The following is a 24,056-nucleotide window of genomic DNA, read 5'->3' as shown; positions in this document are numbered from 1 at the left end:
TGCAAAAATAAAAAAAGGGTGTTCCATTTGAATTTTTTATATTATTTTTTTAATATTTCGACTGCAATACATTAAAAAAATATTATAGTCTCAAAGTTCATACTTTCCTCTTTACAATGGTATTTTTTTTTCCAGCTGTCTTAACTTTTCGTATAATAAATTTTTAAAAAGAGAATGTTTTTGTGAAAAAAAAAACTTACTTCAAAAACTAAGTAAAGTCGACTAATAGAAGTTTAGTTTCAAAACACTGAAATTAAAAGTTACATTCAAAAATGCCAAGAAATATATGGTGTTTCATTAAAAAAAAACATAAGTTTGTATTTAACTTAGTTTTGGGCCACCCAGTATAAACAATAATATTTTCCTGAAATGCGCTCTAGAATATAAATAAAGTCTACAAAATATCAAAATTCCCACTTAAATAATAACTGAGCTACAGAAGATCGGAGCTGAGATGAAAGTTCTTATTTTTGTATAAATTTATGTTTTTTTTTATGTAACTTAATAATTAATTTAACCATTGACTAGTATTAGAAATATAATATAAATTTTATTTCAACGATTTCAACACCCAACAAATAAATATTGTTGTTTTAATCATTCCTACTTTCTTCTGTATTGCGCCTACAAAGAAATTTTTCTAACAATGTTTTTTTTTTCTAAATGTAACTTGCCTACACAAATGACTTTTCGAACAATCAGTTTTCGAAAAATTGACGTTCGATCAATATGCTGTTCGAACAATTGACCGGACACCGAAAAATGGTCATGTCTATATTTAAAAAAAAACTATTTTAAAGCTTTAAGTTTCTATTTTGAAATTTTTAGTAGCCATTTTTTCTGTGCTACGGTTATCACGCATAATAGCGCGAGAAAAAAAATCTAAATTTTTGCCAGAAAACCTCAAAAATAGAAACTTAAAGCTTCAAAATGTTTTTTTTTTTAAATCTAGACACGACCATTTTTCGATGAGATACAAATTTAAGAAAATTTTTTGTTTCTTTAATTTTTGGAGTGGTGTATGCTTTTCTGTAAACGCTGCACAATATTTTTGCGGCTTATAACTTTATCAAAAACTATCTGAATTAAAAGAATGTAATGTTAAGAGAATTATTTATTTGTTTGCTTGACTTTAATTCTTTAATATCATTCAAAATCTAAATCTTTCACTAGACATGTTAAATTTTAATCAATTTTTTGTTTCTCAAAAGCTAAATGGGGAAGTTCATACAAGATTCACGCCGCATAATACGGAAAATTTAACCCTCACGTCATATAAAATACCTTTTTATAGCTTATCGGTGTTAATAAAAAATAAAAGAGCCTTATTTAAAAGTTAAAGGACATGTTATCCACGTCGTGTTGTGAGCGACATTTTGAATCCTTCGGGAACACTAACGGTCAAATACAGGTGTCACTTTGACCCTAGACTCGCCAATTATATTTTCAACAAGCTGAAGACGAGATTTCTATTATTCATATTGCGTGTAGAATAGGCTATTACGCAATTTTTAAACCGTATCAAAGACATTAGCATTAAAAGTGTAATGACCACTTTATAATTAATTACGGTTACGCATTTTTTACTTAATGAATTATGTGTGCTATACGTATGAATAAAATGCAAGAAAATTTCTGCATGTGGAAACTACGTAGAAAAAAATAAAACGAAAAAAATACATAAAAAATTAGTTTTCTAAGAGCAAATTTCTATTTTTATTTAAACGAATAACGAAATATTACAATGTGTCGTAGACTAAAATAAAAAACAAACTTCATCGAAGAACTTTTATTTAACTTAACAATAAATAAATAAATTATAAAGTAAATCATTTTTGTGTCACGTGTGTTTAGAATCGGGTTGATATGACCAATAAGGTGCTGACTGAGTGGGAATGTAGATTCTGTCGTGGCCATCATGAGCACTAACAGTATGAACCTTAACAGAAGTCTTCTCCTGATCCTTTTCAAAAATCTTTTTGAGAGCCACTGAACCCACAATAATAAGTGCAGTCTTACTAGCAAGCAGTGCCTTCGCCGCCATTATTGCCAACGTTTTCATCATTAAAGGTCCAGTCAAGCCAAAAATACCAAGAAGTACCATAAACGCATACTGCATGTATTTTTTTTCCTTTTTTATGGCGTTTTTGTATCCTCCAAATCCGCCACCTTCATCTCCTCCTCCACCACCTTCACCTCCTCCTCCGCCACCGCGAGCCTCCACTGCTGTTTCCCCTTTGGTCAAATCCAAAGTCAACGTGTGTGTATTCAAAAAATCGTTCAATGCTTTGAACAATCGGCCGAAGCCGTAAGTGCGAGCTCTGGCTTCACTCTCTGGAGCTTTTTCCTTGTTTCTCTCAAATGTGACACCGTCAAAAAAATGCACATTCCAGTCCATGGACCTCTCCAGAGCTTTTGCAGCTTTATTGGCGAAACATAGGATTGCATTGCGTGAGACCAAACACTCCTTTACCATTCTTTTGACAAGATTGTCTTCGAAATTTTGTGAACTTTGCACAACTGCACTTAGAAATAGCACCCATGTCACATAGTAATACATGTTTGACGTTTTGCTAACAATCTACACTACAATGATTTGTTTTTGCACTTTGTTGCAGATTTTATAGGAAGATGTGCATGTCGAACCAACGACGCGAAACTCATGTTTCTTGCATCTTGCATGATCTGTGTCTCATATTTCACATTGTTCTATTTTTCTGATATGACAAGTACTTCCGTGAAGATTTTCATTGGGAAGTCTGCCCTGAGAAGCGTAATCACAAAATAGACACAAAAATAATCACAAAATCAATACAAATCTTATCTCAACTTAAACTCAACTAAAAAATATTGCAACTATAACAAATTAGTATTTTTAAGTGAAGATAAATAAGTAGGTATATGGATTACAATTAATAACTAGGTAGACACACGCTATAACAGTGTTATTGGTAGAAAACTGAAGATTTTTAATTATTAGTGAAATCTTTTTCCACTAATTATTTTAATGAGAGTAAATGGGCCAAGCAAAATTTGAAACACTTGTGAATTGGCATGTTTAAACGTCAAAGAAAGTAAGAAGAAAATTATTACATGTTTATACTTAGCTTTCTTCAAAACATTAGGCTTCTACAGCGTTAAAGACAAAAAAATTTTTTTTTTTTAAATAATAGGTAATGGTAGTGGTTGCAGGGGATGAGAAGGGTAAAAGAAACTCCTTCATTATGCAAAAAGTTTATTCGTTTTGCTTTATGAATATAAATAATATTTAATTTATTTATTTATCACTTCAAGTATCAGAACTTTGGTATATTATTTCCTGAGCTCAAAACTTCATTCATTTTGAGAGATTGGGCACTCTTCATCACGTCTTCTTGGTCGCACTTAAATATCACTTTACGTCTCCTGTTAATTACATAGGAACAAAAATTTACAAATAAGAAAAAATCAAATCACATTTTACAAACTCAAATAAATACTAAAACAACAGTGGTTAGAACTTTATTGCAAAAATGTCATAAAAATTTCAACATTTCGTGTATTTAGCACAAACAAATGCAGGACTTTTCACAAAGCCTATGCTTTGCCTTAGGCAGGCACACAATTTAAAATTGTGAGAATTTAAGCATTCATTTTTTTGTCTTTGTGTCTCAACTGCAAAAATTTGTGCACCCTGCATCATAAACTGGCACTAAAATATTAAAAAGCTCCTAAACTAAACCACCTAACAGCCCTTTCCTATAAATAGGCTAAAAATGTTACGAATATGTGAATTTGTGAAGTCCCTAAGTAAAGACAAGTTTTATTTCGAACAAAACCGATGCAGATATTCTGTTGAATATGTACAAAAAAGCCCAAATTTGTAAAAATATCATTCGATTTCAAAGAAGGGAAAAAGAATGAAATGGTTTAATTTGTTTTTGGTCATTTTCGAACAAAGCAAGCAAATTTAAAAAGTCTAAAGATATATTTCACAAAAATATTTCATTAGAAACATTATAAAAATTCTAATCTAACTAATTTTAGAGACAATACACAAATCTAGTATGAAAAATAAACTGCTGATTCACAAACTATTAATCTATATAATTATATTCTAATTCATACTGTGTGAATGAAAAAATTTTCTAAAATAAGTGCCTGCGTTAATTATTTACAGATTTTCAATTTGTTGTTTTTTTCAGTTTGGAACCATTTCATTTTCAGTTATATTCCTTGACACTCAATGTATTTATAATCGTGTTTTTTTCAGTTTGGAACCATTTCATTTTCCGTTATATTCCTTGAAATATAATTTAAAATGACCACTTTAATTTCCATTGCTCAAAATCGACATTAATTACGATGTTTGGAATATTTACGATTAAATTTAGTGAATCATGGAAGAATTATATCACAATATTGAAACACGTATTGCAAAAAAAATAATTCGCTTTTAGAAATAATAAAGAGGTGATAATAAATAAAAGCTGAGAAAAGCCTTGCTCATATTAAAAAAATAACCGTATTTGTAAACCCTGCTTTAAAACACAAAAACTGATTACAATCTAGTGTAAACAAAGAAAATGATCACAACCTTAGAGTAGCATATTTAATAAATACTGCCTACAATAATTTAGTTGTTTTAAAACATCCCCAACTGAGGTAATACTTGTAAATTTGCTAATAAACTGAATAATAAAATAAGCGGAAATCCTAACCTGTCCCATTTTTCTCATAATCAGACATACGACTATCTAAACTCTCTAGCGAAGTTGCAGTTGAGACGTTCTTTTCTTCATATTCGTGTCTGGCTTTTTCTATATCCAACACTTGCTCCTTGATTATGGAGACAGTGGGAGACTCGACGGCGGCTGCTGCTAGCCTGATTAGATCCTTCTGGGATTCGCGTGCTTCAACCAAGAAAATGCTTTCTTTCACTTCTTTGCTCGACAGCTGATAGATTTTGTCGTAGATGACGCCATGCAGCCCCAACTCTTTTAACATCTTGAGGGTCGTCGGATCGGCGTTCTCATCCCCCCAACAAAACATTATCAAACCCGCCCTCTTCACCATCTGGACCTGTAAAGAAATACTAATCAAAAACTGATCGGCCTCCTAGTGTACAAAAATACTGTTCAACCCTTTTAGCAAGTTTATGAGACCTGTTTTCACTTTTTTGTAAACTACTTTTTTACTACATTCTCTGTCCAGTTTTTTCGATGTTTTCGCAGTTTTTTGCACAGTTTCCAAGAAATCTTTCCTGATACTTACAAAATAAACTCCTTAATTTGTTTATGCGATGATTCTTGTTATGTCTTGAACAATTCCCTTGTATTTTATATAAATAGCATCAAGTTCTTCATTAACCGTTTATTGGCATATCTAAAAAACATATTCCTCCAATTATTCACAGTTTAATGTTCACATTAGTTGTTTTATCTTTACAGATTATTATAGTTAAATTTACGTTCGCAAATTCCGAATTCTCACTTTCAAGTATTATTTTCACAGTCTATTTCTTTTTAGCTTTTCAGGAATCCTGCTCCATTGTAAATCTTCCAGAACAAAGTAGGACAAGTCTGCTTTATTATAAAAACATATTTGTAATAAATAATTATAATTAAGGCTCAGATTATATGCACGAAAAAATCGGAAATTATGTGAATATATATGCACGTTTTTTCACAAAAATATACACAAAATATTAAGAAATATGCTCCAATATATGCCAAAATATGCATCGATATGCAAAATTTTGAACAATAAAAAGCAAACGTATTTATTTTTTGAAAAAACTAATTGATGAATTATAAAGTTCTATAAAAATGTGATGTTTTATCAAAAATAAAATTTTTCGAAATTTTTGTTACTTTGTTTTTGAGTTTTACAAAAATATTATTTTTTTTTAAATGGGAACCCACCAAAAAAACATTCTTTTCATGAAGGTTATGATCTGAGAGATTACAACTATCTACTTTGTATTAAATTATTTTTTACATATAATTTAGATAGCAAAAATCAAATAACTCAAAATCAAAACAAAATTTTGTTCTTAAAATAAAATCATTTTTTATATTACTGTAATTTATATTAATTATTATTTTTTGGAAACAAATGATTTAAAAAAAACCGCTTGGTTCAATACAATTTAAAAAGAAAACATTCAGCAGGGTACTAATTTTTTGAGTTTGGCTTACGAATTACCGGTTTTCTCTTTAAAATATTTTGTAATCGGATCATTTTTCATAAACTGTCCAATTTTTAACTTGAACTGAAATTTTTAATCGGGTATTAGTGATTTGAAGAAAATATGCACAAATATGCAATATTTCCTAAAATATGCACAAATATGCAATATTTCCTGAAATAGAAGTATGCATAATTATTTTTTTTATGATTTCTATGGTGAAACACCAAAAAATGTCTCCATAAGTAACTTAAAAATTCAAAAACTTTTGTTTTGTTGCAAAAATTATTGTTTTTGACTTTTTTATCAACTACAATTGATTCTATAATTTGTATTACCTACTTTTTATTAGAAAACATTAAACCTGTCCTAGATTATTCTTCAAAGAACAAACTAGCATGCAGTATTTGTAGTTTTACAAACGCCCAGTATAATGTATGAACAGTTTTCAAACATTTCAATAAAAAAATAAAAGACGTGTCTACTAAAAACTGAAAAAAAACTGCAAAAATTTTCAATTCCTTATTAGGTGTTCTAAGTTTGTATAGGTCAAGAGCAGTTGCCAAGTACACTTTTATTTATGTTGTTGGCAAAACTGCTAAGTAGCTTTCCACAGGTATGCGAGTAACATTTGCTAAAAATAAAATTCAGTTATTTTTTAGATTTTTTTTAGTAGACATATCCCGGTATAAATAACAACCTAACAAAATGTTAGACAACAGAATACCACTTCCAAATAGCCTGTTTTATAATGAATACAATCCAAAAATTACATTAAAGTTAAAACAAGAAATCCTCGAAAAGATGTTCCTTAAAACTAATACAAAAAAATGTATACAAATTTGGAAAATACTAAGAAAAACAAGTGTAATAATCTTAGAAAATTAATAACAAATTTGTCGTTTAATATTAAATTTTAAATAAAATTAAAAACTAAGGAAAAATATCCAATTTTCATCTGTACAAACAGTGGTACACACCATGTTATTACTAGCATTTAATAAACCAATTTAGATAACTAAGTGATAAAAAACAACTCAACTGATGTATCATTCATAATCAATCTGCCACTTAGAAAATCTAATTAAGTGCGAAATAAAACAATTTCTTTTATCGCTATAATCTACAAGAAGTTTGATAAAAAATGGACTTCGAGTTTTAACTTAAACAAAGACTTACACAATTATTTGCAAAATAAAACCATTAAGCCGAAACAATAGAGATTATGTAGTTACCTACAAACAAATCGCCTAACAATAGATAAAACAAACAACAAAATTAAAATACTTTAAACACAAAAAACAATACTCAGTTCTTGTGGAAAAATTTGAATTTGGTTTGATATGCCTCAAAATTTTGCTCTAGTTTAGAAGCAGTATTACACTGTGTCTCATAAAACTCGTGCAAATTATGCTTTAAGATATACATTATTATCAAAACCCAACTTACCAATGATGAGTCCCTTAGGAGATCTTCCGTATGTGCACTAATTCCAAGAAGTTCGATCATATTGGCATACTGGATGGCTGCCGGAATGGACCAACATCTCGGATCTCTATATTGAGCGTAAACTTTACTTTCGCCTATGGTTAAGAACATAACAGGATATTTATTCTGTTTCAATCTGATCATGGAACAAATATCAGGATTGAAACAGGAAAAAACGATCCTTCTTTCGCCGCCGTAGCGAAGAACCACTTCGAGGATGGTGTCCAGGTAGAGGTTGATGTCGGTGGGATGGTATAATTCGAATGAGCCGTCGTAGAGTTGCATAGTCCATTTTATTTCGATGTTGAAACCTACGTGTGGATTCAGCACTTCCAAGACGTGCTGAAGAGTCGGAAAGGGTTGGTGGTCTTCGAGGTCGTCGTCGAAGAAACGAGGATTCTTCGTCTTGCCCTCGCTCAGGTGGTACACCTACGTGGAAGCACTAAATTAATAATTAAACATTAAAGTTTGTACATTAAAAAAACTAAGAAAAAAATTAAATTCTTCCCAACCTCCACGAACGCAAATTACCAAATTATCATAGTGTTAACTTAATTTATTTTAATATTATTTAAGTGTATTAGATAACTATTAGATGACGACTATGTTAAACAATACGAAAATGCAAATTGGCCTATTTTCAAGGTCTGATTTCAAACTAATGTAAATTAGTGAGAAATTTTGGTACACGAATGTCTTACTCTCTTTTAAAACAATTAAATACAATGTTAATTCAATTAACGACAAATCGTTATTTGCAGCCTGGTTCAATAAATTATTCACAAATGTTTCTATAGTGAAATAATATACCTTTGATCGATAATGAAAGTAAAATACAAAATTATATGTTCTGGAACTCTACCAAGCAACGATTATTTCGATAAGAATGCATTAAATCAGCCACGTCATTTTAAATACAGATTACAAATATGAATAAATTATTATCGTCAAAGGAAGTCGAAATTTTTTCGCAATAATCCTTGTAAAGTAGAGAAAAATTACTCCTTCAAATAATACTTCAAATTTAAGGATTAATTGAACATTTTGTTATTTCTTAGATTATACTTCGCATTCTTCGCAATTATAAACACACAACATTAAAGAAGAAAACATACAAATTAGCCTTTTTTCTATTTTTAATTAAAAAAAATCCTAAAACTATACGTATATCTAAAAATATGTTTAAATCTTTATTTATTTCTTCGAAAATTTTAATATCGTTTCAAAGGTCAAAGCAAAAATTCCATTTTTTTATCAATAATAATAATGTCCCAAACTCTGCACTTGTTTTACCAATATTATTAGTTTCTGTGACGCAAAGAACAGTTCTTAACACTGAGCCAAGCTAAATTTATGTAACCTGGCATTGGTAAAATCGCGTGTTCACTTTCAAGTCCAAGTTCCACAAGCCAAATACAACGACCTCAAAATTAACTCGTTCTCTTTGATATAAAGAGGACAAAAAAGGGACACAAAATTGTTACGACTTTCGAATCACAAAAAAAAATAGAAAGTTCAAAAATTTAAGTTTGTCAATATAAAAATATATTTTATTAGAGATCAAATCAATTATGTATTAAGCATTTTTTTCCTAAAAATATTCGAATAAAATTTTCAAACTACATTATGTAGTTTTGCAAAATATTATCACGTTCTCAAGGTTCTGATCAAAATGATAATGTTAATGTGAGGTATTACATAATGTGTTGTTAACGTCACGAACACATGGTAGACATATTTACAGTTACAGTTTAGTAAAGATAAAATTCTGTCTACCGCAATTATCAGTACGTTAAACATAAATAAATTGCATTTTTTATAAAAATTTATAAAAAAAATTTATAAAAATATACAACACGTGCCCGAATAATATTTGTTTAAATATAATATTATTTTAGATGTGTGGGAAACTAAAATGTATTTAAATCAAATGCAGTTTTTCCAGAAGTCCAGAACTTTCATCAATAATAATAATAAATATTATAATATGCGCTATATTTAATTTTTAGATGACTTCTCTGTGCCACAGTAGAAAATATATACTAAATATTATCTGTAAATTAACTTACATAATTCACAAAATATTTATTTTATCAATAATCATTTAATAAGTCGTAATTGGTTCTATTTTTATTTGTAAAATCACTAAAATTTCGTAAACAAAGCTCTTGTTCATAACTCATTAGTATGAGAAACTTTATTTGAGCAAAATAATACTTAGTAGTTTTTAATTTAATTTAAACGTCGTAAACTTATAATGTACAAATAAATACTAAATAAAAATTATTAGTACCTTCCCACTGAAATATGTATAATTCATAGTTAGACGAACAACAGGTGGTGATGATACCAAAACCTATCTACTTTCTGGTAAAAAATTTAAACTACTGCACGTGCTTTCATTTGAAGGTCAAGTCATTGTAATAATAATAATCGATTAAATAATTGCGAACAAGATTTGATTTGTAATTGCATAATTTTAATAATGATTTATTAATGTAAATATTACGAGTATGAACAAAGAAAAACGCCGCTTCCCGGAAAAACACCAAGAGCAGAAATAAATAATAATAATTAATTAATAATTATTTGGAGAGTAATTATAATCACAAAAAATCATGTTCATATTCAAAAACTATAAAATCAGACTTAAACAGTCAAGCCGAAAAACGAAATTAACATGAAAAATAACATGATTATAATGAACTAAATTATGTTTTCACAAACCGATAAGAAGCTAATGTCAAGGGATTTAAATTTCATTAGATATGCTGTAATATAACACCAAACAACAGGAAATAAAATTGATGATATCGTATTTTTTGTTTTGTTAAATCCCTTCCATCGCAACATCCAAATTCCAAAGACATTGTATTTTTTTCATTTTTCAATTTTTTGTTTTAAAAACAAAAAAAAATATAAGTTAATAAAAAGTTTATGTCTATTATTTTATTATTATTAAATATGTAATCGCATTTTCTGATGATTTTAATTATTGTTTACAGACGTAATTATTTGTAGTTTGAACAACATACCTAGTTGATTAGAAAATCCATCAAATTAAGTGGCTATCAAATTCCCATTTAATGCTTTTTAGCAAATCAACATACTTACGAGTACTAATAAAACACATATCACTTCAGCAAAATAAAAAACAATGATAAAATATCTACTTGTAAAAAAGTTAAATAAAAATTTCTATGAAATGAAAGTAATGAGGGTTTTGCATGTAGCTTATAGAATCCTAAGCATATTCCTCTTCCTAGTTATAATGAATAGTAGATCATTATGTTAATTATAGTTCAATTCAATTTTTGAATTTTCACAATTTTTGTTATTTTTTGTTAGTTCAATCTAGTTTTTATTATGTCGATAGAAATAATAAATTCATGTCATAACCTCAAATTAAAAAATTAAATTAAATTACACATTCGTTGGCCAAATTTCTTTTACATTGGGCTTTTATAATCTTAAAAACACTTCACAAATCACTACCTAACTATTTCAAGTTGACCAGTGTGCAAATTAACTGGGTTTTACATCGTTTTTCTATCGTTTTCGTTTGATTTTCTTAAAGAGTGTGAACCACATTGACGCGAAATGTCAACAACTGTCAAAAGTGTCAGATTGAAATTCAACGCACTCTAGGTTAATTTTCATTTTTATGGCCTTTTGGCCAAAATAATATAAATTAACGAAAATAACCCATCCGGTGCAGTAAAGGTTGAATTGAATTTTCATTTTTCATCATCGTTTATTGTCTAAATTTTGGTATTTTTTTGTATAGTGTCCAACAAAATTGCTCCAAAAACAATTGCTATTTTGTGCGAGAGAGATGGTTGATTAATTTTTACACGGGTTGAGTAAGATATAACAACAATTTCTGTTAAAACTTCAAAACCGTTTCTCACCTTCAACAACTGCAACTGATCCAGAGTCAATTCCTTGACCGGTAACTCCAGCATATCAGTCTCATCCAACTGTTTCTTCTTCTTCATCGAAATACACACATGGAAATCGTGATAAACAATAGGAATAAGATCTTTACTCAACTGAACATCAAATTCAACAAAATCCGCCCCATGATCAATGGCATTCTTCAAACTGGCGACGGTATTTTCCCTAACTTCTGCACAATTCTGCGTTTTGAAACTGGAGCCAGACCCTCGATGACCCACATCCAACCCAGCCCTCGTCTTCTTCCAATGTCTCGCATACGAAACACTCAAATCACATTTGAAATTAGGCATCGGCCTTACGACTATATAGTCAATCCGGACTTGGCCCAAAGGCCGGTGTTTGGTGCTCGTCACCGGGAGGACAACACTTCCTTCCGAAGACTGCAATACAGTGGGGAGTAAGTAACTAAATCCGGCATGATGAGGGGGCTCTCCATCGTCGTGTCTCGAACTGTATATGTACAAATCAATGAGAAAAGCCACGTTGGCGGGGAACAAAACGGAACATTGGAAAATGAGCATGTCGTTTTCTTTATACTCCTCCCCGAATTGGGGTTGGGGGTGGAAAGATGAGTCTTCGGCATTAAGAGAGGCAACTTCGCTTAGGGCATGTTTGGGGTTCTCGAACGCGTCTTGAGTATCCGCACTGAGGGACTCTTCCAAAGCCTCCGACATTGTCTTAGGGATGTTGGTGTTGTGACGCAGCAGTCCCACAGGAGTCACTTTGATATAAACCGACCGATTATTGTATTTCGGCCTCCAGAGAGTCAAGGGGTTATTGCAGAACTTCAATTGAATCACCGTTTCCTTATTAAGCCACCCCCTGTCAATTCTGCAAACATTACCGTAGTCTCCATAGCTCAAAGGCTCATCCGTTGCCAGAGGCGACTTTTCGGTCGCGTGGATCACTCTGGGGGCGATTTGGGCCTCCCAACTCCGCACTATCACCTGGAGCCCCGCTTCGATGACCACGCAAACGCAAAACCGATACTGGATGTTAACCTTATCGGGGATCATGACAGGGAGAGACCAGATGTCAGAGTCGTCTTCGTGTTCCAGAGGGAGGCATTTTTCCGATTGCCAGGAGCCCAGCTCCGAGACACTCCCCGAGACGCACATGACTTCGTCTTTTTTCAAGTCGGGGGCCCGCACTCGAAACAGCCATTTTCTGGGGGGGAACTTGGATGTGCTCTTACTAGTGTGGAGTTGCAAATCATCCCCTTTGCCAACGCGGAGGATGGCGTTGTTGGGGTCCTCGAGGAAGAACCAACGCTGCATGGTATCTATATGGTCACACACAAATCACCAAAATTTTACTCCGTTTAGTAATAAGATTTATTATCAAAAATGACGAGAAAACGCATGATTGATCACAGCTACTGTCACCTCGACAAGATCAATATGGAATGAAGCATTTTTAGCTCGAGTTTGACTCAACTTTTGCACGAAATCTACTCATTCGACTCGTTTTACGACAAAACGCACACACATTCAGACTTTACCTTGCGACAGCTGACTCTGCGACTGCTTGGAAAACATGAGTTTGCGCAAACTACGACTCTTTTGCGCAATAAATCACACGCAGTCTGGCAATCATACCATGAGATAACAAAAAATCAGTCCGTTTTACTTTTGGTGTACCTCGCCCCAGATATGGTACAAATATTGACAAATAATGGGGATTGGGGCAAAGTTCACTGAAAAACTTTCACGTGTATGAATGATCTACTCAAGGGTCATCCCCAATCACGCAATTTCTAATGGATGGAATATGTATGTTGAAAAAACTTATCATGTGATTTAATTAAATCAAACTAATTGTGCAGATTTGTTTTTACAGTAAGCATATTTTTTTAGTAAAAAAACACCAAACAAGCTTGTAAATCAGTTTTATCAGTGTAAATACAAGCATTATCTTTTACTGAAAACGTCACACAAAAATGTTTGTTGAATAGGATTTTCAGTTTCGTATTAACAAGCCGTAAAAAAAAGGAGACGATTTTCGATATTTTCAAAAAGTTCACTGTGAAGCAGGCTTTAACATCAAATTTGGTTTTTCAAAGCGCCAAAATACAAGCAACATTACTTGAACATCGTTGACATTAAATTAAAAATGAGGTCACGATCTAAGGGCCGTTTTACATTTTAGGTCAACAGAATGACCTTGTTGTCCTATTTTTTTGTCCGCATGGTACTTAATTGTATACATATAATAAAATCAAAAAATAATTAAATAAAATAACTAATTTAGACATATTCATCACTGTTTGATTAAAAATTATAAAATACCTAAAAGCTGAATTTTTGTTTAAAATAACTCATCTTTGGCCATTGCTGGTTACAGGTTTCTTATTGAAAAAATTTCAAAAAATTCTGTAGCAAATAATTAGTGTCTAACGATCATGTACTACTTAAGCATAAACTTACAAATTATTCAGCAAAAAGCTCCGCGTTGGTCACTTTGATTAAGAATTTTACACGCGTTAATGTAAATAATTTATAGATTAATTTCAAGTTTTCACTTGTTTGAACTCGTTTTCATTAGTGTGCAGTGTGATAATACTATTTTTACTGTTATTTATACAGTGCGATCAAAAAGTCTTTCTATCAAGTAGGTGTCCTAGTTGAGGACGTATGTTGCATGGCAGTTCGTATGTTATCTAGATGTCAAAAAAATATTTTCTAAAAATTAAAACATTGAGCTAATTAAATTGAATTATTCTATGAAACGTCTCAAAACAAACTAAAATAATTAGTGTTTATTCATAAAACATGTTTTAAATTTCTACGCTTGCTTGATTGACAGACTTTTTGATCGCACTGTATTATTTTATATAAATGTATAAAAATAATCCTCTCCACATACTGATGAAGATTTAGAACAATATATTTTATCATAACACTAAAATTTGAGTTTTTAATTCGTAATTTTCGATAATTATTTTTGGCCTCAATTTAATGCGTTAAATGGGTCGAGATTGTTATAATGAAAAACGTGCATAACTGTTAAATTCTGTGCCTATAAAATTTATTTGAAAAAATGAAAATAATCGCTCTTAAAAGCAATGTAGGTATAAAATTAATGTCACTAACAAATATCCATTTGTATTAATATTAACATTATATTAACTTTGTTTGAAAAAAATTAACATCAAAATGTATTTTACAAAATCTTACTCTTTACATATTTAAAATATACCTAATAATTATTATTTACACTGGTGATATAGTACTGTACAGATTATCTCATTCATTCTAGCGCTAAATCACAATTGAATAAATTAAAATGGATGACAACATCCTCATCAAATATGTCACAACTACGTTTAAGTAATTTGTACTTCAAAAAAGTCGGCTACACTTAAAAAAATCACAAAATGTTTATAATTACACTCTTATCTATATCACAAGAACACTTAAATCGAATTAAAACCCTCAAAAGTCGCTCATTTAGGATGTATAAATGGACACTTATCCATATTTCTACAATATCCATGATTTTTCACATTTTTACACAAACGTCCCCTGCCCCCTCCCCGATTCCAGTTTCCGGGACCATTCATCCTGATCCATGGTCCATTGTTACCCCCTCTCCTGAATCCTCCTCTTCCTCTATTCATATTAAAATTATTCGGCGGAAACATCCCCATATTCGGGGGGTTAAACGGCATTTGGAAATTATTGTCATTCATCATCGGATTGAAATTCTCCGGCCCGAAAGCATTAGGGTTGAGGGGCCCCTGATGCATCATATCCGGCGGAGGCCCCATCATATTCCCATTCGGCATCATATTAGGAGGACCCCCAAAAACACCCGGCCCGTTCTGGGGCCCAAACCTCGGCGGCATTCCTTGAAATGCTGGGGGCTGGAAGCTTTGGAAAGGCACCGCCATGTTGGAGAATATCTGAGGGGGCAGATTGTCCTGCATTGGTGGCGGCGACCCCTTCGGCTCCGGCCAGGGGGTGTTCCGCAAGTCCATTTCTTGGCTATCTGCGTCTTCAAGTGGAATGTTGATGGGGTCGCTCATTTGGTGCGTTTCCGGGACTGGTTCTTCCGGACTATCCGGAATTTTCCTCTTGTCGAAGTAGAGGGCTTGAAGGACACTCTTTTCGCGAGCGAATTGTATGTCCTTCTCCAGGCTTTTGCACCCGGGGGCTGCTAGAGGATCAGGTAAATCGATTATGTAAGGCAGCCTCCACATCGTTTGGGGCTCCATTATGTCCTCGTTAGGCAGTTTCCGTGACATTTGCAACGCCTCTCGCTCACTCGTCATCTCCATCTTGGCCATATCCATGAAATTCTTAGTCACATTCACTCTCTCCGTTTCGTCCAATTCGAAAAAGCGGACTTGTGTTAAATTATTATCGTTGAATTTGACCGACTTTTTCGGACCTTTCTTCTTGGTGTAGACCAAAACGCCTTTAAGGCCCCCCTCCGTCCTCGGGCGCTCTTCCTCTTCGATCGGAGTCCCTGATCGTTCAATTTCTTCTTTATTTTCATCTTTTTCTTCACTTTGTTCCGTTTGTAACGTATCTTGATAAAAGTTCGGCGCCGCAATATTTTTCAAACCGATGGGTGAGGTGACGGGAGATGTTGGGGTTTGGGGCTCTTGCGTTGTTGGGGAACTTGGAGTGTCTTTTGTGACACTCGGGCGTCGTTTTCGCTTCTTGGGCTCTTTTTTCGACGTCGCTGAAGCTGCAAGAGCGTCCATGAAAATGTCGCTTTCTTGCAACACAGGCGCTGGAAACAAATCAAAAATTAAAAATCCTTTGTTGTATGCATTTTTATTCAAACATTTTGTTAACATAAAATCAAAACATTTTGACAAAGTCCTCGTAAATTCACCAAACGTCCTTCAAGTTAAAATAATCAAGGAAAAAAAATATGTATACATGGAAAATGTCGCTCAGAAAATCAATGATTACTCCTATTACACAATTGTTGCTATTATATTTAATGAATGTCAAGGTGCTATTATATTGTTGCACCCCTTTTTAATCCAAGCGGGTAGAAAATGAAACGAATTGTTTTTTACAAATTGCATAATTCCGGGCAAAATTCCACACCTAATAAGATTATGTTACTTGAATGTTTTATCTGAATAAAAAACATAGCAAACAGTAACATGATAGAGCGGAAGGTTTTATCGAGTTATTCAGTGGTGAATTATGTGTTCTTTAGTTTAAATCCAGCTCATTTTGCTACAGTGCGAGTTTCTGGGAATCACTGAAAACCTTTGGTAACTATGTTTACACAACGCAAGCGCAGTGTAATCACCGGTTTTGCTACCTTTTTTAGGCTTTCCAACACCGTCAAATGTTGATAGATATTTTTGCGTGTTAATTAGCTTTATTGTTTTATAAAAATAACTGACGAGTCGACTGCACTTTCATCTCGAAGTTTACAGACTTCCCATACTTACGCACGTAACAACTCTGGACCCTCTGTGGTAGAATCTGTCACGCGGAATTGAGGAAGACGTAAACTTCGAAGATGTCCAGCAGATTCCCGACGAACTGCAAAAAATCTAATCCAAAATTAGTAAAATGCGCTCTCTGATGTTTGATACGCTCTTATTACAATCTAAACAGATTACGTCATTGAATTATTTACTTATTTGTGTATTTAACAGGTCTTTTTTTAGCATGCGGTCGACCTATCATTTATAATTACCAAATAATTTGTTCGTTTTATTTCAATCGAGCAAATGCTTGCCCCGTGTGTATCGTAGCCTTGGTGTGGAAGCCCTTTGGTAGCACTTCTATTCACTTTTATCAGTATTTGTATTTTTTTACTGAATGATATGGGTTATTATAACTGTGTGAACAAGCACACGGTTTTGTAATATTTTTTAGATAATTTAGCGTTGCGTAGGAAGGAAAGGGCCTGCCTGTATACCTTAATATGTGATAGGTCTTTTTATTTATTGCTTTAAAATGTTACAGAATTTACAAATTGGAACTTACCACACGGCGTACCTATTGAAAAAAATAAATATACTTATTTTACAGTAGAAAAATAAAACACGGACGCACTTGTTTGATTCTTCATCTCTGACACTGATCACTAAGTTGGTAATTAGGTATGTATTTAATACAAATGCTTAACAAAACGCAAAAATGCACGCAAAAATCACAACCCTCTTACGTAATTTTTCGTGCATTTTTAACACGGAAACTGTAATTAAAAATGAATATAATAATAATATTGAAGAACAGTTTGGGGGATTTATGAGGAGCTCTGCCATTCCCTGTAAGGACACTCAGCAAAGAAGAAAAACAGCTGCTTGTGGTACATTCCTCCCGTTTGACACCTGCAAACAAGAGAAACACGTAAATAAAAGTACTTGTAGAACTTACGTTTTGGTTTTGGGGGTATTAGTTTAATGGCCCCTGGTCGTTCCGGTATTTCCATTTTAAATTTCTTCTCTGGGGGTGTTGGTAACTCCTTAACAGGCGACGCCCTCTTCTGAGGAATGCTGGGTAGTACAACTGGCGGCTTCTTTGTGGGTCTAGGTGGGGGCGGTTTCGCTTCTTCCTCTAAACCGGTTGAACGCCGCTTTGAATTGAAGACTTTCACTGTTTTAGGACGCTCTTCGGCATTTTTCCTGACCTCAATAGACATAGTGGGTTTTTTAACTTCTTTATTTTCTTTCGTTTTGTCGTCAGTCTTTTTGGGAATTCGGCCTAATTTATCAATACTTTGCGGTTTGATCTTGGCAAGAGTGTCTTTATCTTTCTCCGCTTGTTTCTCTTTAGATTCAGTTTTATCTTTACTAGTAGTGACTTTAGCTCCATTAGCTTTGTGATCTTTTTTCGTTTTATCTCTATCCCTATCTCTGTCTTTATCCCTACTACTACTTTTAGAACTGCTAGATTTATGCCTATCTTTACTACTGCTGCTTTTGCTACTACTACTGCTTTTTGATCGACTTGATGAGCTATGTTTTGAAGAACTAGACCGACTTTTTGATTTACTTTTATCGCTTGATTTTTTATCATCAGATTTCTCTTCTTTTATTTCTTTCTTAATTTCAGCCGGTTCTGGGGGTGGTTCAGCAGAAGCTACTTCTGTTGGAGACTCATTCGTGCCGTCAACAGAAGCTGTTCTACTGATTACCTGTTTACCATCTCGGACAGTAACTTTATAAAATGTATTTGTTGCTATTGCTTCATCTGGTGGATCATCTGATGTTTTTATTTGTGAACTATCTACAGTGTCAATGTTATCAGAGTTAACAGGCGTGCCAGACGCGTCATTTTCAGTCTTTATTGCTTCTACAGCTTGGGTTACCGCAGCATCTTCAGATTTATTATTGCCTTTAACTATAACTAACCAATCGTGTACAAGTTGAGTGGACAACTCTTGAACTCCTAACAATTAACCCAAAATTAAAAAATTATACCCTCAAAAATTCAACTAGTCTTACCTTTAACTTCATCAAGTTTGGATAAACTTTTAACCAATTTTGGGATATTGTTCAACTTCAATCTTTCAACATCAACAGGAGTAATTAATAGTAGGCTCAAGATCTCCTTGACAAGATCCCAATTTGAGATATGTATCGCATCTTGTAACCAATTGTGTATCAAATTCCAACCACCTTCAGCCATAAACAAATTGACTAATGATTGTTCCGTGCTTTTTAGTATCAAAATATATACACATTTGCTGACTAATTTTTTCGAAAACTTAGTCATTAAGCTAGAAGAACAAAATGCCAATTTCGCAATGTGATGCAATTAGAAACTAACTTACTTGACAAGGCGTGGTACTTCGTCTCGCGAAAGGATGCCCCCTTCAGGACCCAACAAGACTGATAAGCATTTCAACAGCTGGAAGGGATCGATGCGCGGCTGCAATAAAAATATTTTTTTTAACTAGTGAAATGTCAAACATCTGTCAAAATTGTCAAAGACAAGAAAACGATGACGTCATCAACATGGCTGCTAAATAACCAAAATTGGATAAAAAAATTAATGCCGAATTTTAATTACGATACACATAGAAATGCATATACTATGAAAACGCAATTTAAATTAAACAGATTTTATTAATTACAAATTGTCTTTAACATCTTACCATTTTCAAAAATCCTAAAACTTGTCGCACTACAAATAAAAACACTATAATCGAGTCAATTCAGCTGAATTCTTCTTAAACAATCGTAGCATGACACAATTGTTCGATAAATAAACCAGAAATTTAACTTAAAATCTATCCTGGTGGAGACAACGCCCTGTCTTCCATTACGGCTACCATACGTCGAACGAACCCGTTTTCTTTACAATGAGAATTAGTTTAAAACAACTTATCTGATTATTTAAAATGATTTACGCTATTATTTCTCTATAATTAGGTATGAATTACGACAAATTCTCAAAGAAAATCGCAAAATTTTTGCACTAAAAGATGCAAGCTATACGTTTTCCACCATGAATTGAGCGGAAATGAATCGATTTTGAGATTGTTGGAGACGGGAATAAATAAAATGGCGGAAGTGAAACACATCGCGCATGCCCACTTGATTCAAATTACACTTTTTATCCAATTTTTTGCAAGTTTCTCGCCTCAAAAATACTGAAATTAGTATTTAAAATTAAAAACACTTTTTTAGCAAACCAAAAAAATATTCAACAGAGGCAAAATGTGAAAAAAATCGGGTCAAATAATAACCTAAAACGAAAGAAACGTAAAAACCCTAAACCATCTTAGTTAATTTTTATGAGGTCGCTACGATAATTTTGGCAGCATTGCCGGATGTGAACTTAAAAATGAATCAATAAAACTCTAATTTATTATTAAAAAAAAAAGATTTTGCCCACAAAATGCAACATTTATTTGAGTTTATATTTATTAAGTCTAATGCAAGTAGCAAAGCATTAAATTATAAAAACTTTGTAATAAAATAAAACAATTGGTGTTTTTTTACCAATTTTTTATATATTTATTTGGGACTAAACTGTATTCGTTTTGCACAAATTTGCGTTTTAAGAAAAAAAAGAAACATAATTAAATAAATATGAGCACAGTTATAACTTTGACTCCTGCAGTCCCAAGTTGACAAATATGACATTTGAATCCGGCCCTAACCTCAGATTCCGCAATGTTCTCCTCATTACTAGTGAAAAATTTCGCTGAAAACCCTTTATGGAAGCGCACTTTCACCATATCGGCAGCGTTCAATGCATTTGAAGCCGTCTCATCTGCAGAACCAAAACTGGAAGTTCGTGAAATAACCAAAGACCGCACAAAACCCATCCCCGTTGAAACAAGTATCAGGTATCTAAAAAGCGCTGCTTACAGACAAACATACGGGGACCAGCCTGTGTGGGTGCTGTACCGCCGAAACCACAAAGGGTCCATTCCTCCACGGAAGACGCGAAAAACGTGCGTTCGCGGGGGGCAAATTTCATGCGGAAACCCCTGTCCAATCTGCCGAGACGAATACTTGGTTTTACATGAAAATAACGTTGAATTGCTGAAACAGTTCGTTTGTCAACACACGGGTAGTATTTTGAGTTATTCCAAAACAGGGTTGTGCCAGAGAAAACATCAGGAATTGCTAGTGGCTATAAGAAGGGCTGTTGACAGCGGGCTAATCACCTTTGATGTGCCCCCGAGACATTACGATTACTCTGAGTTTTACCCAGAATTGAGGCAATAATGGAGGCTACTTTTGTTGTAGTGGGAGGAGGGATTGCTGGCGTTAGTTGTGCAGAAACTTTAGCGTTTTTGGAACCTGAGAAAACAATCATTTTAATTAGTGAATCATCTCTTATTAAAACTGTTACAAATTTGCACGCAATTACGCGAACTTTGACCGATTTTGATATTTCTGAAACCGATTCAAGTTATTTAACAAATAAATATTTAAATGTGACTGTTGTCCATGATAAACTAACTGAAATCAATGACACTGAACACTTCGTAATCACGTCTTCTAGCAAAATTAAATACGGGTTTTTATGCTTGTGTATGGGGGCTGAGCCAAAACTAATCCCGCAAGCTTCCTCATTTCCTCAAATCATTGGGATTAGAGACACCGATTCCGTTGAAAATTTCGTCGAGAGACTGAAAACAGCGAAAAAAGTTGTTGTAGTCGGAAACGGGGGCATAGCATCAGAGGTAGTTTTCAAAATTAGGAATGTGGACGTGCATTGGGTGGTCCGCGATAAACACATTTCTGCCACTTTCGTCGACCCTGGCGCTGCTGAATTTTTCCAACCCGCTTTAACCCAAGGAAAATCACCCCAGGAACCAGTGTATAGAAGAATGAGATACAGCGAGGACAACTTCACCAGGTCTGGGGCCGCTTTGGGGCCCGATTGGTACAAAAACCTGTCCATAACCGGGGGCAAAGCCCCCGCAAACACCGACATGAAGATTCACTATGAAGCAGAGGTCACAAGTGTGGAAGTTTTGGAAAACTCCGATTTCCCAATTCAAGTCACTTTAACCAACAGTTTGAGAATCCCTTGCGACCTTGTCGTTTCCGCAACCGGGGTGCTCCCACGTCGAAACTTTACGACTTCACACGAATTTGCAAGGTCTGAAGATGGGGGTCTCCAAGTCAACGAATTCATGCAGACTTCCCTCAAAGACGTCTACGCCGCGGGGGACATTTGCACCGCCAGTTGGCCCCCAGCTAAACACTGGTTCCAGATGAAGCTGTGGACGCAAGCGAGACAAATGGGCTGCTACGCGGCCAAATGCATGTCAGCCCATTCCAAAAACGAGGCTTTATTGCAAGACTTTTGCTTTGAGATGTTTGCACATTCGACGAAACTTTTCGGGTATAAAGTAATCTTATTGGGGCTTTATAACGGCCAGAAGTTGGGGCGGAATTATGAAATTTTGCTACGAATGACCAAGGAGAAGGAATACATTAAGTTCGTTCTCGAAGACAATAAATTGCAAGGGGCTGTTCTTATCGGCGATACCGATTTGGAGGAAATGTGCGAGAATTTAATTTTGAATCAGTTGGATTTGGGGCCCTATGGGGACGACATTTTGAACCCAAACATTGATATTGAGGACTATTTTGATTGATTGTGTTGCAAATTTTGTAGTTGTTAATAAATTTTTGAGTCATGAGTCTTTTCATCATTTCTTAGCTTTGAATCGTAAGAATGTGTAGTTTGAGGGAATTTTTAGTTAGTTTTTAGAACATCATTTTTAAGGTTCTATCGAGAAAACAAGATAATTTGTCTTTGAATTTGAAAACGTATGTCTATTTTTGAACACTGCACATGAAATGTCAAATAAGTTGAAAGGTAAAACCAGGTTTTTTCGTAGGACCGGCCTTGTTCATAATAAGTTGAAAGGTAAAACGGAAAAAAGGGCAGGAATTAGTCGCAGACGTACTGATATAACAATAGGACCGTTCTTTTTTAAGAAAAATTAAATTTAATTATTGAAATCATCTTTTTGATAATGTCATTTTACCTTTCGGCTTGTCATTTTATTTGACGTTTTACAGACATACGTTTTCGGATTCAAGGATGACTCGATTACAAATTATTTTGATCTCGATATAAAAATTGTAATTGTAAAATTGTAAAAATACCTACCCATTTATTACCGACTTTAAATTCTGTGTTAAGAAATACACGTAATAGTTTAAAACTACTTATGATCTGCCTAAGAATTTTAAAATTTTTGGAACTAGAAATGATGAGACACTTAATTAATTCCAAAGATGGTTCAAAATAAATTAATACAAATTTTGGACCCTATAAAGTGAACTACAACGAGACTTCTACTGTATACAGGATGTTTCACATAACTTTACGAGGCTTGCGCCTAATGTACAGTTGGTGACAAAATACTTTGGTCGACACTTTAATGTAATTCAAGCTTTAACGTTAAAATGAATGCCAATTTCAAATTAATGACAGCTATTATATATTTCTATCAAAAATATGTACAACTTGTCAACTATCATTGACAGTAGGTAAAAATAAGGTTAACAGTCCTAAAACATGCTTTACAAAATTGTTGACATTAAATAATGACATGATATAATAATGACATTAAATAATGTCACTCAAGTATTTTGTCTCCAACTGTACGCATCAAAATATACAAAAGTCACAGAACACTGGATACAAAAAATACACTTTTAATTACATATTTAATTTTTGGAAACCCATGACAGTAGTTGTCAAACTAATCACTATTACATTAATAGTCATAAACTGCAGTTTTTCAGAAACAATTAGCTATTTTTCTAGCTAGAGATGGCATGAACATGATTCTAGTTTATCTATCTTAATCATTAACTAAAAACATTGTAATTTTTGAAAGGGTGAACAAACTAGAGAAGATTATTCAATTTTTCAAAATTTGTAATCAAGTTCGTATCGGAATATGTATTATTGATTGCATCTTACAGGCGTAGGCCACGTAAAATTATGTGAAACACCCTGTATTTCAT

General features: G+C 33.3%; 5 protein-coding genes across 7 annotated transcripts; 2 read left to right on the top strand and 3 right to left on the bottom strand.

The window, feature by feature from the left end:
* Nucleotides 1-1,774: 1,774 nt before the first annotated feature.
* On the bottom strand, nt 1,775-2,643 carry LOC123013290. The gene is made up of 2 exons (XM_044411726.1): nt 2,020-2,643; nt 1,775-1,963 (listed from the first exon to the last, which is right to left on the bottom strand). The coding sequence occupies exons 1-2, from the start codon at nt 2,558-2,560 to the stop codon at nt 1,941-1,943; spliced, it is 564 nt and encodes a 187-aa protein (XP_044267661.1). The 5' UTR covers nt 2,561-2,643; the 3' UTR covers nt 1,775-1,940.
* An 836-nt stretch (nt 2,644-3,479) lies between these two features.
* On the bottom strand, nt 3,480-14,158 carry LOC123012969 (glycerophosphocholine phosphodiesterase GPCPD1-like). 3 transcript variants are annotated; one of them, XR_006413244.1, is made up of 5 exons: nt 13,119-13,394; nt 11,569-12,899; nt 7,619-8,086; nt 5,254-5,364; nt 4,923-5,061 (listed from the first exon to the last, which is right to left on the bottom strand). XR_006413244.1 is itself a non-coding variant. In XM_044411225.1 (4 exons), the coding sequence occupies exons 2-4, from the start codon at nt 12,892-12,894 to the stop codon at nt 4,696-4,698; spliced, it is 2,160 nt and encodes a 719-aa protein (XP_044267160.1). In that variant the 5' UTR covers nt 12,895-12,899; nt 14,044-14,158; the 3' UTR covers nt 3,480-4,695. The 3 variants fall into 3 exon arrangements, 2 of the variants coding, with proteins under 2 accessions (XP_044267160.1, XP_044267159.1); XM_044411225.1 differs by lacking the exons at nt 5,254-5,364; nt 13,119-13,394 and adding an exon at nt 14,044-14,158 and having other exon boundaries at nt 3,480-5,061; XM_044411224.1 differs by lacking the exon at nt 5,254-5,364 and having other exon boundaries at nt 3,480-5,061; nt 13,119-13,377.
* Nucleotides 14,159-14,616: 458 nt separating this feature from the next.
* LOC123013193 (serine/threonine-protein phosphatase 1 regulatory subunit 10-like) lies at nt 14,617-20,095 on the bottom strand. Its single transcript, XM_044411579.1, has 5 exons — nt 19,700-20,095; nt 19,376-19,473; nt 19,047-19,321; nt 17,977-18,990; nt 14,617-16,357 (listed from the first exon to the last, which is right to left on the bottom strand). Exons 1-5 carry the CDS (start codon nt 19,700-19,702, stop codon nt 15,063-15,065), a joined length of 2,685 nt encoding a protein of 894 aa, XP_044267514.1. The 5' UTR covers nt 19,703-20,095; the 3' UTR covers nt 14,617-15,062.
* Nucleotides 20,096-20,671: 576 nt separating this feature from the next.
* Nucleotides 20,672-21,284, top strand: LOC123013844 (28S ribosomal protein S18b, mitochondrial). Its single transcript, XM_044412674.1, has one exon. The coding sequence runs from the start codon at nt 20,724-20,726 to the stop codon at nt 21,282-21,284; it is 561 nt and encodes a 186-aa protein (XP_044268609.1). The 5' UTR covers nt 20,672-20,723.
* Nucleotides 21,284-22,714, top strand: LOC123013842 (pyridine nucleotide-disulfide oxidoreductase domain-containing protein 1). The gene has a single exon (XM_044412672.1). The coding sequence runs from the start codon at nt 21,284-21,286 to the stop codon at nt 22,667-22,669; it is 1,386 nt and encodes a 461-aa protein (XP_044268607.1). The 3' UTR covers nt 22,670-22,714.
* The last annotated feature ends 1,342 nt before the right edge of the window (nt 22,715-24,056 follow it).

This window comes from Tribolium madens, unplaced genomic scaffold (assembly GCF_015345945.1).
Source record: "Tribolium madens isolate multiple individuals breed KSU strain unplaced genomic scaffold, Tmad_KSU_1.1 Scaffold_96;HRSCAF=242;Tcas5.2_LG5, whole genome shotgun sequence".
Taxonomy (NCBI): domain Eukaryota; kingdom Metazoa; phylum Arthropoda; class Insecta; order Coleoptera; family Tenebrionidae; genus Tribolium; species Tribolium madens.
The sequence above is the reverse complement of the archived record's forward strand: the minus strand, read 5'-3'. Positions and strand labels throughout refer to the sequence as shown.